We start from the raw sequence: 16,938 nt of genomic DNA, 5'->3' as shown, positions 1-16,938 counted from the left end.
ACGTTTTGAATTAAAACAAGTCTTATGTGCAACTATGAAAGAGTCCAGGAACAGGAGCTTCTCTAACGTGTACTTTGCATGCGGTACCTACCCTATACACCTGCCAGATCCTGCCACTAGATAGCGCTCAGCACTATAGTAGACTGGGAGGTCAGTTAATATTATTCCTGTTAAAGAACTCCTTAGATTGAGTTTGTATGTGTAACAATTTAAACCTTTTTTTTTGTTGTTGCCAAAATATACATATGGTGTCTTGGTGTCTTTTATTGGTTAAAATATTTCTAACACCATTTGTGTTTAGCACGATTTGTGTCTGTTGAAATTCAGCATAAAACAGGGAGCGAGGCAAAGTCTGTGCTGCTGAAAAAATTTATTTTATTTTAGCCATCATAACTTAATGAGCTGACTTATGATATACGGACCGAGGGTCTGTGTACTTGTTTGCTTTTGCCCCCCCGTGTTGAGAATTCACCCTAAGTGCCTTCAACAAAGTCACTATGAGGAACAGCCACAAGTGTGCGACTGTCGGCCGCGTCGTCGGCTCTCAGGTGCATGAATGGAGCCAGTCAGCCGCGCAGGAACAGACTCCACCTTGTGCCAACACCAGGTGTGTTTTCAGTCAGCCCGAGTGACCGGGCGAGCGAGGGAGGGAGAGAGAGAGAGAGAGAGAGCACTGGAGGAAGAGGAGGAGGAGGAGGAGGAGGAGAGCAGCAGAGGGGGATAAAGAGGTGTAATAGCAGTAAATCCACGAAAACATTCCCTCTGCAGCCTCATGGAAAGCTCAGCTGAGAAAACACTGCTGGAAATAAGTAGGCAGGAACTACTGGAAACACGCCTACACACACAAACACTGGGCTTACACTCTTTCTCTCTCACACACACACACACACACATTGGCTGCATTTAGTGCTGCTGAGCCAACTCACCACCAGCAACGAGTGAGAACACTAATGGAACCTTGCAAGCTCACAGACTGAGATACCTGAGATCGCCCAGTGTGTGGGAACGATCAGCGAAGTGATCGCGTACCCAACCCCAGAAGAGCTCCTCAACTGTACGACACTGGAAAAGACGAAGAATTCACTACTCCAAGGATCTGTTCAAATGTACGCCATGTGAAACCCCTTCAATGTGAATCAGCTTCATTTTTCCCCAAGTCTCTTCTGGTCTAAATATCTCCGCCCATCCACACACACACACACACACACACACACACACACACACACACACACACACACACACACACACACACACACACACACACACCAAACAGCATCTATTAAGACGCTTTAATGATTAAACAGCCTGATAAGTACACTTACTTACCGTCAAGGTTGTCAGAGAGCAGTGCGCTGCTTGATTCAGCCGACCTGTAATATCAGCTTCATGTTTACACTGGGGCTTAGGTTGGGTTGCTTTAGTTATGCCTAAAGTATTTCTGTTTAGTTTTGTACCTACATTAGCCAACACACAAGTGCAATGACTGTGGGAAAGTTAAATTGCTTTGGAAGATGAATAAAATAATAAAAAAAAAGAAGAAACAAAACACCGAACCAAACCAATACGATTTCTCAGTCGCATTGCTCTCTGGATACATTTACATTTTAGAATTCCCCCATTTTAAAAGGAAAAACGAAAAACAAATGTGAGCTTCTGTGTTTTCGAAAGCAAAGGTAAACTACTAAGAATGGAGTGAATTGAATTCAACTGCTCACACTTTAATTTCCCACACTGACAGATGTGGCAAGTTTGATCAGATGAAAAAAATTATATATATGTATATATATATATATATATATATGAAAAAAAAAAATCATTATTCACGTCATAAAAGAACCACTTCAAGATATCAGTTTGTTTGAACAGAAGTGTTTTATTGAGTTTAATGTTTTATATAAACGTGTGCGATAATGAAACAAAAAAGGTTTTGCATTTATTTCAGCCACTGAGTTCAGACTGGAGTGAAAGTTCTGCCCTCAGTTCACACATTCCTTCTCAGTCAAATCTACTGTTTGCATCACAAGGACATGAGAGAAAGCTGTACTATGCTTTGTAAGAGATATAAAAGAACGGGGAGGGGGGGTGGGGGGTGAGGGGGGGAGTGCAGGACGACTCCGCGTACAACCACTCAAGTCAAAGTAAAACAGTAGTCTATAAAAGCCAGGCCTCTGATAACACTGAGGGACACAAACAAGTTGAAGGCTGGCCCCCGAAGTACAAGGTGCCTCTTAAAGTGAAGAAAAGATCTTCAAATGGTTGAAACGCATGGCTAACACACACACACAAACACACACACACACACACACGCACACACGCACACACGCACACGCGTGCGCATACGCACACACAAACACACGCGCACACACACACACACACAGACTATGAAAAAAGGCTGCTGCTCCTATGGCTGAGATCCTATAAAACCAAAAAAAGGACAAATTCCTGCCGAAAGGCAACACAAAGAAAAAGGCATTAGATCTTTGGCAAAGTACCCACAGTCCTCCGCTGCGTTGTTTAAAAGACGGCCCCCACGTGAGCCAAAGACGGCCGTGTTTTTGTTTTGCTCCCAATGTTTGCTATATAGGTATTTTAAATAACTCTAGGCTTTAATATAAATGTCAATCCTGGTTTTCTCGAGAGTCTGCTGGGCAGCTGGATACAATTTGTAATGAATGAATGCTCGGAGGCAGTACTCGCTGCACAAATATTGCCCCTCCAACAGCGACGGGAATAAACAGACAGAGTGGCTTTTTCCTTGCAGCTGCAGGTTCTGCAACCGGACGGACAGAACGGTCAGAGGTGGCCGTCGAATTTTGCAATAAGTCTGCTTAAAAAAAAAAAAAAACATTGACTGACTCTGCGACATTAAGATGGACTCTGAAATTTTGCAGATGTTTCCAAAGCTTTTAGCTCACTGCACAGCCTCCGTGCCTGTTACTGTGGACCATGTATGCCAGCCTGTGGCGTTCATACCTGCGTATGATCAAATGCTGAGCTTTTTGTAAATCAATGTTTGTTGATCACATTTTTTTTCAGATGAGACATGGACTCCACACCTTGGTCAAATCTTGTTTTAGATGTATGTATGTATGTATGTATGTATGAACCATATGTATGTATGTATGTAATTTACATTATACATGTAAACTTGGTCAAATCTGATTTTAGATGTATGTATGTATGTATGTATGTATGTATGAACCATATGTATGTATGTATGTATGTATGTATGTATGTATGTATGTATGTATGTATGAACCATATGTATGTATGTATGTATGAACCATATGTATGTATGTATGTATGTATGTATGTATGTATGTATGTAATTTACATTGTACATGTAAACTTGGTCAAATCTGATTTTAAATGTATGTATGTATGTATTTATGTATGTATGTATGTATGCATGCATGTACGCTTTAAAACACGTACCTGCATTACGACGCTCAATCAACATCTGTGTCATTAAATGGTCTCGTAACCACATTGACACTGATACTTATACTACACAGTATTGTTTGGTGCAACCGGCAGAGGCAAAATTGCTTCGTGATCACAAACTAAAAGAGGACAGACACTCACGGTCTATTTGCATCATCAGACAAAGTGCATTGCAATAGAATAGGCATACTGTGTTGATACATGTTTGTTAATATAAGCCGTAAGATGCATATGGAAAATACGGCCACAGCTCGACTGACCACTGCAGGTCCTTAATTCAGCCGCTGCTCGTGTCCTCGCTGCAGTCGGTTTCGCTTTCTTTGATACTTTTGTTTGACTTTTGATGACCTGCGCCAAAAAAATAATCTGCATCTGCCTTTGTGGCAGGTACATCAAGATCAGGATAAGGACTAAATGTCCCCTGTGCCCTTTCGTCATGGAAACACCGTTTGACTCTTTGCTCATGGAGGTAAAACCTCAGACCCACTTTGGCTTTTCAACGGAAATAACTTCAGAATGACTTAGTGCCACACTTCTGAAGCTCTACTGCTCCTTTACTACTTTTTTTTTTTGTTGCTTTTTAGTGCTTTAAGTGCAAACACGGACCCAACTTAAAAGTCAGAGAAGCTCGGATACACTAGTAATTTTGCACGACAGACAGACGCACACTTGGTGGCAATTGTGCGAAGAAAGAAATGACAGATTCTGATTCAGGACGACGTTAAAGAGGTGAACTACATTCAGCTACAACAGCCAGTGATAGTGCAATATCTACTCACGACGCACACACACACACACGCACGCACACACACAAAAAAAAAAACATGTGCACACGTACTCAAATACACAAATGCTTAATGGATCCCCATAACACACTGACAGACACACAAATACGCACAACAAACACACAAAGAGGCAGTTTCTTAGTGACGATTTCGACGTGAAGGTGCTCTGTCTTTCCCCTGCATGACCTGATCCCATCTCTGGACAGAAAACAAAACAGAAAGATAAACAGGAAGTGAGGTAGCCAGACAAGATTTTGGACTCTAGAAATGTCTATAGATTACACAAAAAGATGGCGTATGCGGATAAAGTTTGTCAGGTTTTTTTTGTATATATTACGCAAACAGATTTTCATTGTTAGATTCGACGCTGGTTCAATTATTCTTATACTGTGTCTTCACTGACATAGCAATTAATCGGCAAACAAAAAGCAGAAGATAATGTACGTGAACGTATGCATGACGATGCCCCAACAACAGACGACAGTACGCAACCTTGAGATACGCTGACGTATGTGCGTACGTGTACGTTAAAACGCGTAAAGCTTTGACAGCGTTCCAGCTGCGGTGCAGGTTTCTGCCTTGGAGGCAGCAGAGCTGGTGTGTTTCACAGAGAACTGCTGAATCGGTGTTTTCCTGCGCGTGTGTGTACGTGCAACCAACCCTTACCTTCACCTTCCTTCCCAGTTTGTCCCTCCACCTCTGTGCAATGGAAGTGTCGATCAAGAGCAGCCTGGAGAACGAGAAGCGGGATTTTTTTGTCTTATTTCCAAACGGCGTCGCATCAGATTTACTGGTTCCACCGTGTTTTGTTTTGTTTTGCCTTCGTCTCGAATCTCTTTGCGCAGTAGGATCGCAGTTTACATATTGTGCCCTTCCAGCCCTCTCCCCACCGGGAGGAAGAAAACCTCAATGGAAACTGGAACCATGTGTTGCAGTGTACAGCGACTGGCAGGAAACATAGGCGCATATTAAGTGCAGCTGTGGTACTTGACATGATTTGATTTGCGCTCGGGGAACATCGCTAATGAAACACAGTTTGCGTCGCGGCCATCTCGCCTCTTATCACATACGAGAGCAGCAGACGGTCAAACGTCGGATGCTCCTTCGAGGCTAGGACTCATAAAAGGTAAAAAAAAATTAAAAATAAAATAAAATAAAAATGCTCAGGTGTTTCAGATTTAAATCTCTGTATAGATCTCAGGTGGGTGGTTTCTATTAAACAGACCATTTCTTTTAGTATTCATGGGGATGCGCCGATACCACTTTTTTTTTTTTACAGAACAAGTAAAGTATGAGTACATGGATTTCAGTACTCACTTACTTGATAAGGCCATTACATATTATAAAATGACTTTGATTTTTGAAAATATGTTTTTCCAGGGATGTTCTGTTATTTGACCATCATGTTTTTATGGAACATGGGGTGTCACAAGTTTCACTGCAGTACAAGCACAAGAGTACTCAACCTTGGTATCGGTACCGATACACGATACTGGTATCGGTACATCCCTATTTATATTGATATTTAAGAATATCTCTCGGTCCTGAATGCAATATGTACTTTATTTTATCATATGTCACAAATACCAACGTAGTATAATTATTTTTGCTGACATTTGGCACCACCAAATGCTCAAGGCAAGATTGAACTGGTTGCACGGACTTGTTTCCGAGACAAAGGTTTTTGCTCATCTCAACAACCTCACGCTGGACGCTGCCCGTACCTGGACATCTCCTCATTCTCGTATCCCATGATGAGATATTCCTCGCCGACGGACAGAGGAGGACACAGGCAGGAGGAGGAGTAGAAGAGCGTCTGCGTGTCTTTGGGGATGTTGACCAGGGAGGACTTCAGCACCTCCTTCACCTCCACCACCGCTGTGGGCTCCAGGCCGCGGTTCCTCACCTCTCTCACCCTCGCTCTGATCACTGCCGGAGGAAAAAAAAACACCCGAGGAAAGATTTAAAGGTCTAGTGTGTGAAATTTGGTTTGATTAAAGATTTTTATATTGGTCAAAGCTTAACATACTGCCCATAAATGCATTAATAAAAAGGGTATACTCGCAGTGCAATTAAAGTCATTTTAATAGTTCTCATATACATAAGAATATACATATAGAAAGGGCCTTGATCCTAGTTAGCTGCCACCATATTTCTAAGGAAGCCTGGTTTGGACAATCCACCGTAGCTCACTGGCAAGCTCAGGAGGGGGAGCGAAAGAGTCTGCAATCTAAGATGTCACCACTTAATGTTGCTGTTTCTTCTTCAAACGCTCCAAATATTACATATGTCCAATGTGTCTGAAAAGCAACTTTCTGTACATTGTGACAGGAAACAGGTGATTTATCTGGGATGTGTGAGATAATCACTCTTCTTGTATTGAAAAGGATGTGGTCGGTGAAAAGGATACATAGAGCAATGAGGGTCTTGCTCCTAGTTAGCTGCCATCTTTTAGCTGCCACCATTTTTGGGCTTCCTTTTTAAGCAAAACTTATCTTAAGGTGATTCAGTAAAACAATGTCTTTTTATTCCCTGGTCATTATCATATTGATACACAGACTAGATAAACTACGCTTTGAGTTTCGAGGACAGCGGTTGTGTCCTTAAAGGTTGAGATCTGTGTGGATGAGATGATACTTTGAAACCACAACATTTTGGGGCGGGGGTGGTTGATCCTGGATCACATTTGCAGCCTGAAATGGTTTACATAAAAAAAAGGCTGACAAATGGAAATGACAGCGTATTATTATATTGGCAGTGCGGTTTCCAAGTGGCTCAGTGGCTTTCCATTGAACAATGTTTTTGCGCTACGCCCGTCGTTTAAGATTTTTTATGATGCTCCACAGCACTTTTGCGAAGTTTGGTTCCACAATTGTCATCCATTTGCCTTCTTACTTTTCATATTTCCTTCTCGAGTTCCAGCGACATTCAGTACTGCCAGTAACCACAACAACCACAACCGCCAGCAGCAGCAGCAGCAGCAGCAGCAGCAGCTGCTAAATCCTCAATGATCTTGCAAGTCGCTGGGTAATTACTATTTTTCACTTTTAATCTACTAACCCTAGACAAATGAATCTCACTTATATTAGTCCTTGCAACTGAACTACATAGTAAGTGGTTACCAAACCCATTGGGTGTGTTCAGTATGATGGACTTTGGTGTGAAACTCATGTCACTCCATTGAAATATGAATACTCCGAGTAAGAAGAACACAGAGGACCCTCTTGCTGGGCCCTCCTCATATCATGCTGAAATTTAATTCTCTCATTTTCAAAGTGAGTGCCTGGAGGAAAAGAATGTCAAGGACAGCCAAAGACACAGAAAGACAGCCAAAGTGAGCGTAAGACGTTTTTCATCAAAGTTGACTGAATTGGTCAAAATCTTGCCCATTTGTTGAAATCATGTGAAAAACTTCCCAGTTCTTTCAGCTCTTGTGCAAGTAATTCGATCCAAGTGCTCTGACGGCTTTCGCGCTGTTAGCATTTCTGACTTCTCTAAAAGATAAACCTTTTAGCCACGCGATAATACACACATACAGCGGCAAGAGTTTTTGCCAATATATTCCAAAGTGGTACAAGATGCAATCTTTAGATTAGAAAACGCTTCAAAACAGAAACTGAAAGACGTCCCAAGTGACTCACCGTAGTTGTAGTTGTTCCTCACGTAGGTTTTCAGACACATTTTCACTGTCTTGCATCTGCACCGATCTACAGACACAAACACGAGCAAACAAAAACCATAGATATGGTGAGAGCCTTACCAATGCTGATGATTTCACTTGTTAAAAGCCACTTAGAGAAGATCCTAAACTGAAATAGAGAATGGCAAATGAATAAGTTACCTCCATGTGGTCCCCTGCAGTGGAAGTTGTTGGAGTCCATTGCAGGGTTTGGACTGGATTCTATTAAAAGACCAATAAGGGCACATTTGTGGCTTACAGTGGCTTCTGGCCAAGTTCCTCTGAAAATAACTCTCCAATCCATTCAGGCATCATGCAAATACACCATGCTAACTTCAATATAGCAAGCAAGTACTGCTTTGGGAGCAGGGAGGTCAAAGGTCAGCCTCACCTGGGCTACACCGGGATGGGTCCTGGTAGTATGCATCTGTTGTGACACAGAGAGGAGCTAATTAGTCAGAACACAGAGAAAATATATGTATTTTTCTCTCAGACCTTCAGTAGGTGTAACTTCTTATTCAGTCAGCAGCATCAGTTAAGACAAGACCTTTGCACCTTTTTTTCGTGGATGGTTCATCTGTTGTTTGAATATACGCTGCTCATGCAGATATTTTGTAAGTTGCTATGAACTTGAAAAGTGGTATACGAGCAAAGTGTTTTCTTAGCCAATCATTTTTTTTGTAATCACTCCAACTGGTCAAAGCAGGCGGCCGCCCTTCCGAGTCGGGGTCTGCTCGAGGTTTCTTCCCACTGGGGAGTGTTTCCTGGTCACTGTTGCTTCCTCTGAAGGGTTCAGTTGGTTTTCTCTTTGATTGTGCAAAAGCGCTTCGAGACTTCTCTGGATGTGATTTAGCGCGTCAGGAATAAAAGTTGATTGATGGTCGACATGTACAAAGTGAAATACTTTAAATCCAAAGTCTGGCTAGCATTGCCTCGTGAGTTAGCTTGATTCGTTGTCTGATAGAGGTCTTGATGGATGGACTGGAGCAAAGTCTTGAACAAACTGAAATATTTAGCTGATGATGATGATGATGATGATGATGATGATGATGATGATGATGATGTTGTCAACACTCTAAAAGTATGAATCCAGTTTTTATATTTATGATCCCAATTGCCCTGTGGACTACTTGTTTACCGACCAGACCAGACCAGAATACAGTGAATCTGAAAGTTATCCCTGCTTTGTATTTCTTACAGGCTGCCCATTCATTTGAATGGTTTTATCTAATGGCTGCAACACTTTTGATGCTTACCTGAGAGGCCGACCAAGACAGACCTGATAGCCGCTAATCATCAGTGAGGTTGCAAAATAGCTGTATATGCTTAAAATAGCATTTCATGGGAACAACAGAAGCAACTACAACAGAAAAAAACACAAATGGAACTCAGTGAACCCTCAGGGCAAACTTTCAGTCCAGGTCATTCATAAACTGTGCAATAATAACCCCTCTGTAACATAAAACCCACACAGAATAATTTAATACAGCTACTTTACTTCAGACTGGGGATTGCAGAGCAGAGTCTCAGAATCAAATTTAAAAAAAAAGGAAAAGTGCCTCTGCATCAACTTTCTGCTAAGCCACTGACAAACTCCTAAACAGCAGAAGCAGTGACTGAAAAACATTTGGACTAAGTGGAGCCATCCACCCTGGCTGAAGCCCAGCCAATCAACAAGTCGCAGGGAAAATCCCACAACCCCGCTGAGCCGAGGCGAGACTGGGCAGCTCGGGGATGCCTGGCTGTATCATTTCAGAGGTCAAGGGGAGCGATATATTTTTTCTTTTCCCAGGGGACTTTGGTATTCCAGAAGCGGAGGACAGTGAGGGTTTCTTTTGGGTGTAAAACGAGTGGGCCCAAGTATCAAGGAGCTCTTTGAGAAAGTCAGTGGGAGTGAAGTCGGAGGGGAAATGACTCATGCTATCTGTTCGAGAGGGAGCAGAGGGAACTGCTGAGAGGAGAACACGATAGAAAATACTGATAGGACTTGGCTGAGCTGGGGAAGCGGCTTCTAACTGGCCATGCTTTTAGGGAAGAAGTATTTTGAAGTTGGTGCAGGAGATATATAATTCAGTCTTGAAACAAAACAAAACAAAAAAAATACCTCTCAGTTGACATCATTTGTTAGGCCCTCTGATAGAATAAGAATATGTTTCGAATAGGGTTGTTTGAATATGCACCAGAGTTGATTGAGTCGTTATTTGCACTGACGCACAACTTTCAAATGAAGCTGACAAGCAGACATATAACCTCAAATGACTAAGAGTAAAAATGATCATTATGCTGAATAGACAGTGTGGCTGTGGACAAGGTTAAACTAGCATCAGTCCTGCTGAAGTATAAAATGATAAAAAAAAAAAGATTGGTAAAAATGAATTGGATGCCAAACTTGCACTGTATCTAAAATAATTTAAAGATTTTTAAAGTCACCGTAGTTCACTGGCAAGCTCAGAAGAGGGAGGTGTGAGCGGAAAAGCACTGCAATCTAAAAAGTAACCACTTGATGTCGCTGTTCCTTCTCACAATTTCACTTAACCTTTGAGATAAATAACAGCAATGACACCAATGGCAACATGATGGAGAAAGACGGCCGCACCTGGTCCCTCCGCCTTGACGATGGCCTCGGGCGAGATGCAGACCCCGCGGTCGTACAGTGGCAGCTCGCTGCAGGCCAGGTTGTCGGGCCAGCTGTGGTTGTAGCGCCTCATCACCGGCTCACAGCCGGCCTTGGCCCGCTCGCACACGGCTTTGCACGGCTTGATGGGCTCGTGCTGGAAGTCGATGGTGCAGATGGGCGCGTACATGGCGCACAGGAAGAACAGCAAGTCGGGACTGCAGCCGGTACCTTGACGAGGAGTGGAGCGGAAACAAGGCCGTCGTCAGAGAGGTTCGCTGGTCGGCGAGGAGCCAACAGAATCCAACTTTGATGTGTTTTCTGTTAAATTTGTAGTTTGATGGTGAAGAAACTCTGGAATAACTTTAGCTGAACACATTCTCACTGCTTCAGAGCGATACAATTGTCTAAGCATGCAGTTAAGTTCAGAGCTATTAAAAGTCCAGTGTGTAAAAATGTAAAGGAAGCCCGCCTGACAGAGAGTTTTGTACTTAGTTCACTGTCAGATGGGCTTCCTTAAAAAATTGTGGTGCGAGATGGCAGCTAACTAGGAGCAAAACCCTTACTGCTCTAAGTACATTCTTATATATATGTGATAACTGTGTAAAGGGAAGGAAAACCAAATTACTTTTATTGTACTGCGTGTATACACTTTTATGGGCCGTATGTTAAGCGTTTCCCAATATAACGATCATAGATCAAGCCAAATATTACACACTGGACCTTCAAAAATCACAAAGAATTCAGAGGTTGTACTTTTACGACTAAAACTGTTCGCAGCCAGTGAGACTTTGACTGCAAATTCTTTCCTCAACCTCCCAGTCTGCTGCAGAAGGGTTGCTCCTGCACTGGCCCATGTCTCTTTTCTGTTCTTTGCATTTTTTTTTTTAAAGGTGCAGGCCAGGTCGGACTGATTTTTTTTTTTTTTTAACGTTCGGTTGTGTGTTACTTTGGTTATTGATATTTTTTGTTTGCTTGCTTAAAACCGAAAAGCTCATGATAAAGGTTGTACCATGGCTGCAGCTTTGGATTTGTGCATGACTAAGTGCCATCATCACCCCTCTGGAAATATACAGTTGATATCTAACTGAATTGATTAAATGGCATATGATTCAAACTACTTCCTTGTCATACACCCAGTTATCATGTTGAAGAGTGAGATGGGACACACGCATCAGAGCAGCAGGCTCTTAGCAGCGGTTCAGCTTCTTCATCTGTTCACCTGGTCGCTGATGGTGTCAGTTGGAACTGAAATGACTGTAATTCAGGTTTTGGTCCATTTAAATTAAACCGCAGTCTTCAACTGATGCATCTGGCTGTTGACGTTTGAGGTAATTGCAAAAAAAGTTTTGCACATCAATAAAAGTTTCAACATGTGACCGGCTGACAAAGCCCTGCAGAAATTGTTATGAATGTACACAGCGGATGCAGGATTAGTCAAATACTCTTCTGTAATCTCAGAGATTTTTTCGAAACAGTATTTCTTGTTCTATTTGAGCGTTTGAGCGACTGTTTAAGTGTTTATACTTGACTTTTTTTTTATTGCCCTGAATGTTAACAAATATGAAATGTTGATAAACTGGTTTGCTTCCTGCGTAGTTAAACATATCCAAAACATTCTAAACAGCGTGATGAAGTGGAGAGCAATGAGAGTGCAACTCCAAGACTCCAAGAAATTTTTTTAAGGCAATTCAATTTCCATTTCTGGGATGTTTATGCTGCTAATTGTTTGCCTTTTGTATTTTTACATATTTTACATCTAAATATAATTAGACCAGTTAGAATACATTAATCTGTCACACATTTATTTGCTTAATTTATCCTACAAATTTTTTTTTTCCTTTTTGTGCTGACAAATTAATGATTTTCAATATAAAATTGGATGAGACTCAGCATCCCGTGTTTGACCATGTCACCACATCACTGCTGTAATTATGTTCTTCAACTACCTGAGTACAAGAAATTGTAATGTGTGAAAAAAGATTAAGAAATAGTTCTAAAAAAAAAAAAAAAAGTGGATCTATTAAACAGTAGGACAAGACAAACTTCAGTGTAAGTCTTATCAAGTGGACATCCAAGGGCATCCAGGGTCACTGGGCTTTCAGTGCCTCCTACTTTCCTACCGCATGTTTCACACAGGACGACCGAGGAGTCCAGCACTGGACTGGGGCAAAAACATCCAGCGATGTCTTTATTGCTGAGAATTACTGAGGTTTGGCTTTGCAGCTTCACTCGGACCCACAGAAATTCGTTGAACTTGTGACCTGAAACTGAATCCTTGCTTTGGCTTGCAGAGCTTTTATTAGGGCATTTTATTTTATTTTTTAGGCTAACGCATTAATGTGTTTCCAATTTTGTTCTCAAATGTTCAGCCCAATGCCGAGTTTGATGTGGGTGAAATGGATAAATATGTTACTGAAGACAGTCGGGCGTGCAAGATGAATTACTGCGTAGAGAAGTGAGTCACGTCTTTGTAGTTTTCAGTGGAAGATCAGTTTACATCCAGAAAGGAGAGAAAATGAATGTCTTTGGTGCACCACGACATTATCAACTGGAAATCAGAGAAGTGCAGTCTACTGAATACAGATTCATATTTAAAAAAAACCACATTACCTTAAGCAAAAATCGCAACATGGTTCAAAGCGTGGGTATTTCTTCCTCTTCTTCTTTTAAAATTTAATTATTATTGTAAAAATAATTAAATCATGATAATAATATATTAAGCAGTAGAAGAAGCTGGTAGAAAGTGTAAAAACATTTTTATACATCTCTAAGACATTTTCTAATTAATAACCTGAGCAGGAAAACATTTCCCAGCTGTTAGAACGAACACGCTAACTAACAAACAGCAAGATCAAACCTAAGTTTAAATGTAGTCAATTTTGAAAGTCTTAAAAACATTTACCTCCACCGCTCAAGTACAAGATGTCGGCATTTATTGACCATGCACAACTGCACAACTAAATGTTTAAAAGTGGCACCTATTTCGGTAATAGTGGCGATGCAAACGTAACGCCAAAGCCAGAAAGAGCTTTAATGCCCTTCTGTCAGGGACTGTTGGATTGGTCCTACCTTATTTGCATGCTTTCACGTGCATAAAAGTAACACAAAAAAACCCCCCAACCTTTCGAACGGAAACGGGACGTGCAAATTTGCAGAAGCCGCCCGACTTATCAAAAAGCACACAGACGTTTGTGATTTTCCGGTGTTTGGAATAGAAAGGTTTCAACAGAGAGCCGAGCGCAACCGCAGAACCGCTTACACAATAGAGTGAAAAGTGTCTTAAACCCCTTTCACCTCCTGTGGTGCTGCTCGGTGGAGGCACAACGTTCAGTGATTCAGTCAGCAGGCATTAAGACTTTAAGCTTCGTGCTGTATCGACAAGGGCAGAGAGTCTTATTTTAAATAGCTAATGGATACGTTTTTATCACTTTAACATTTGTGGCAGGCTTCCATGAATTATGGGCATCAAAATCTGGATTGAATTCATTAACCTTTGGAATCAATCTATAACAGGAAATGGCCTGGCAACAATGAAGCTGGTTAGGTCCTCCAAGATCACAAATACAACGACATTTCCATGGAAACAAAGGACAGGGAGGGAATGAATTAAATTGTATTGCAGAAATGTCACTTAAAAGCTCTGACACCGAAATGTGTCTGTTAAAAGATCTGCTTTTGGATTGCATTTAATCTTTTTGTTCTTATTACATACATTGCTATAAACCTTAACGTGTCTTAAAATGTGTTCAAATAAAAATAATGGAAGCTCCTTGGCTATTAAGCAGACTGTGTTGTGCCTTCAGAGGTGAACTCATCCCGACTGATTCAGGACTGGCTACTTTAAGAAGCCATGAGGACGTGTGAGGCTACAATGATGACACACTGATATGGTTCTGAGGGGTGAAAACAGTCCTGCGATCCTGAACACACACCTTCACAATAAAAGAAAATTTTTTTTTGTATTAATTCTGAAGTATATAAAAGAATGTTTGTCCAGTCGCTGCCTTGGCGAGTGAAGCGCACAAAAGCCAAAAGTGGACCGTGTCTCTGATATTCTCTCTTCGTGTAAAATTGATCTCCGCGGGGATTTCAACAAGGTTCTGTTACTGATGTTGGGGGGGGGATGAGGGACAAATCCAGGCCTTCGGCAGCTGCAGCAAACCATCTCCCATCGCCCACAGATCGAGGAAGGAGAAGAAAGTGCAGCGCGGCCGCCACCGCAGGCCTGGGATCTGCTGGAAATGCCTCGTCACCTGTCAAAGTCAGTGTCTGCACTAAGTCTCGCAGGGGCCGCAGAGCCACATGCTTCTTCTTCTTTCTTTTTTTTTTCTTTTTTTTTTTTGTAACGCAGCACTTGCCAGCAGTTATATCATTACCCGAAAAAAGACATTTTTTTTTGGTAGTGTGGGCGGACCGAGGCTCTGAAAAAGAACAAGCCATAATGACAGCCGTTTTATTAAAGCTACATCTGTATCTGCTTGCTGCGCCTCCATCTGTCTCCAGGGTTTTTTTTTTTTCCTCCTATCTTTTTTAAATTAATTAACTTTTTTTTAAAAATAAAAACAATTTGAGGGAGATTATTTTCAGGCACCAATAAATAATCAGAGAATGGCTTCTCCCGAAATCGAAAACTAAGCACTGTTGTGGTTGTCTGTCTTCATTCACATGCGCTGCATAAATAAAGTGGCTTTGCTTTACTTGGCTCCGCCTGGTGCTCTGGTTTTGGCTATTACCCCTCTACTCATTCTTCCAGTGTCTTTTTTTCCCCCTCCGTTTTCGCATTCGATTTTTTTTTTTTTGTTGTTGCTGAGCCGCCCGTGTTTACCCACAGTTGTGCCACAGCTATGCAACACTAACCGGAGCTGTCATGTGAACACAAAGCAGATAACGTGGTCAAGTCCAGTGTCTCAGCGAGGGATCTTGCAACATAGAACCTCTGATCTATCTATCTATCTATCATCATCATGTGACAGTGAGGCTCAACTTTAACCTCTGATTACAAAAAGGTAATCTGTTTATATATGCCAAATATAGGGGATTTAAATGTGAGAACTACGAACAGCACATTCCTCAGAACAAAGACTAATATCCATCATATTTTACTTTGTTTTTTCCCCCCCACACAGAATCAACCCTAATGTAACTCTACCCTGTTGTTGCTGTTGTTGAATGCTGTGAGAAAAAAACAACAAACAAAACCCTGCACATTCTACATTTTCACAGTTCTAGCTAGGGATGCACCGATACCCGATACCGGTATCGGGTATCGGTACCGATACTGGGGTTGAGTACTTTACTCATACTCGTAAAATACATACCAATACCACGACACCGATATCATTTGCGTATGTATGTATGTATCAAACAAATTTTTTTTTGTTAAATTTGTGTTTCTACTGCAGTGAAACGTGCTCCTGAAAAACATGTTGTTCAAATGACGGAACATCTTTGGAACATACACAAAGTAATTCTGTAATGTGTAATGGCCTTATTAAGTACTCAGTAATGGTGAGCAATGAAATGCAAGTACTCTAGTAGCACTCTGTAAAATAAATAAATAAATAAAAAATAATGGTATCGATGCATCCCTTCATCGAAACACACGTGGCGAGACACATTGGGACAGTTTCACACATTGTTAAGTATTACACAAGTTTGACGCTTCATCATTAACTTCAATGGATCAATCGCGCCACGCCTGAACGATGATCCTGCAACCTCAACGAGACGCGTTAAAGGCGTGATGGGTGCGCTCCTGCTGTGATGAAGGAGTTCCTTATTAGGAGAAACTCACCCAGCAGCCCCTCGAACTGCTCGATGGCCAGCACGGCGTTGTCCTGCGTGCTGTGGTGGAGGTGGTTGGGCATCTTGGTCATGTTCCACGGCATGGTGCGACACAGGGGGATCCGCACCGGCTCGCAGGACGCCGCGCTGACCGCGGCCGGCCACAGCGCGCACGACACGGCCAGCAGAGACACGGAGAGTCCGGGCGGGAGCATGACGACGCGGCGCGGCGGCGGGGAGACCGACTGTCGGTAGTCCGGGGAAGCGCTCACTCACTCACCGCGGGAGGTCCGGAGCCGGTTGGCGCTGCTGTCCGCTCTGAGGGCACTTCCACAAGTCGCTCTCTTATCCCCCCTCCTCTTCCTCCTCCTCGTCCTCCTCCTCCTCCTCCTCTCCCACACCTCCTCTTCCTCCCCTCCTCTGTCAGGCCTTTACTCCCTCCTCATTCTCCTCCTCCTCTCGCCCTCCCCCTTTCTCCACCTCCTCCTCTGTCAAGCCTTTCCTCCCTCCTCTTTATTCTCCTCCTCCTCCTTCTCTCATCATCCCCCTTCCTCCTTCTCTTCCTACTCTGTGAAAACTATCTCTCCCTTCTACCCCCTCCTCCTCCTCCTCCTCCTCTTCCTCCTTCA

The 16,938-nt window shown here is 42.4% G+C and overlaps 1 protein-coding gene across 1 annotated transcript; it reads right to left on the bottom strand.

Moving 5' to 3' along the window:
- Nucleotides 1–1,853: 1,853 nt before the first annotated feature.
- On the bottom strand, nt 1,854–16,682 carry frzb (frizzled related protein). Its single transcript, XM_076030749.1, has 8 exons — nt 16,320–16,682; nt 10,505–10,753; nt 8,300–8,335; nt 8,071–8,130; nt 7,871–7,936; nt 5,954–6,158; nt 4,896–4,959; nt 1,854–4,427 (listed from the first exon to the last, which is right to left on the bottom strand). Exons 1-8 carry the CDS (start codon nt 16,522–16,524, stop codon nt 4,368–4,370), a joined length of 945 nt encoding a protein of 314 aa, XP_075886864.1. The 5' UTR covers nt 16,525–16,682; the 3' UTR covers nt 1,854–4,367.
- Between the last annotated feature and the right edge of the window lie 256 nt (nt 16,683–16,938).

The sequence above is a fragment of the Nelusetta ayraudi genome, unplaced genomic scaffold (genome assembly GCF_046127955.1).
Source record: "Nelusetta ayraudi isolate G7.1 ecotype Tasmania unplaced genomic scaffold, CSIRO-AGI_Nayr_v1 ptg000031l, whole genome shotgun sequence".
NCBI lineage: Eukaryota > Metazoa > Chordata > Actinopteri > Tetraodontiformes > Monacanthidae > Nelusetta > Nelusetta ayraudi.
This window is presented reverse-complemented; position numbering and strand designations above follow the sequence as displayed.

What these genes read in the sequence shown, in the direction of transcription:
- frzb (XM_076030749.1), bottom strand. Translation starts at nt 16,524, where the DNA reads ATGCTCCCGCCCGGACTCTCCGTGTCTCTGCTGGCCGTGTCGTGCGCG. An exon ending in GCAGTTCGAGGGGCTGCTGG is followed by an intron (nt 10,754 to 16,319) that starts GTGAGTTTCTCC and finishes CTCCTCGTCAAG; the next exon opens with GTACCGGCTGCAGTCCCGAC. An exon ending in GAGAATGAGGAGATGTCCAG is followed by an intron (nt 4,960 to 5,953) that starts GTACGGGCAGCG and finishes CTCGTTCTCCAG; the next exon opens with GCTGCTCTTGATCGACACTT.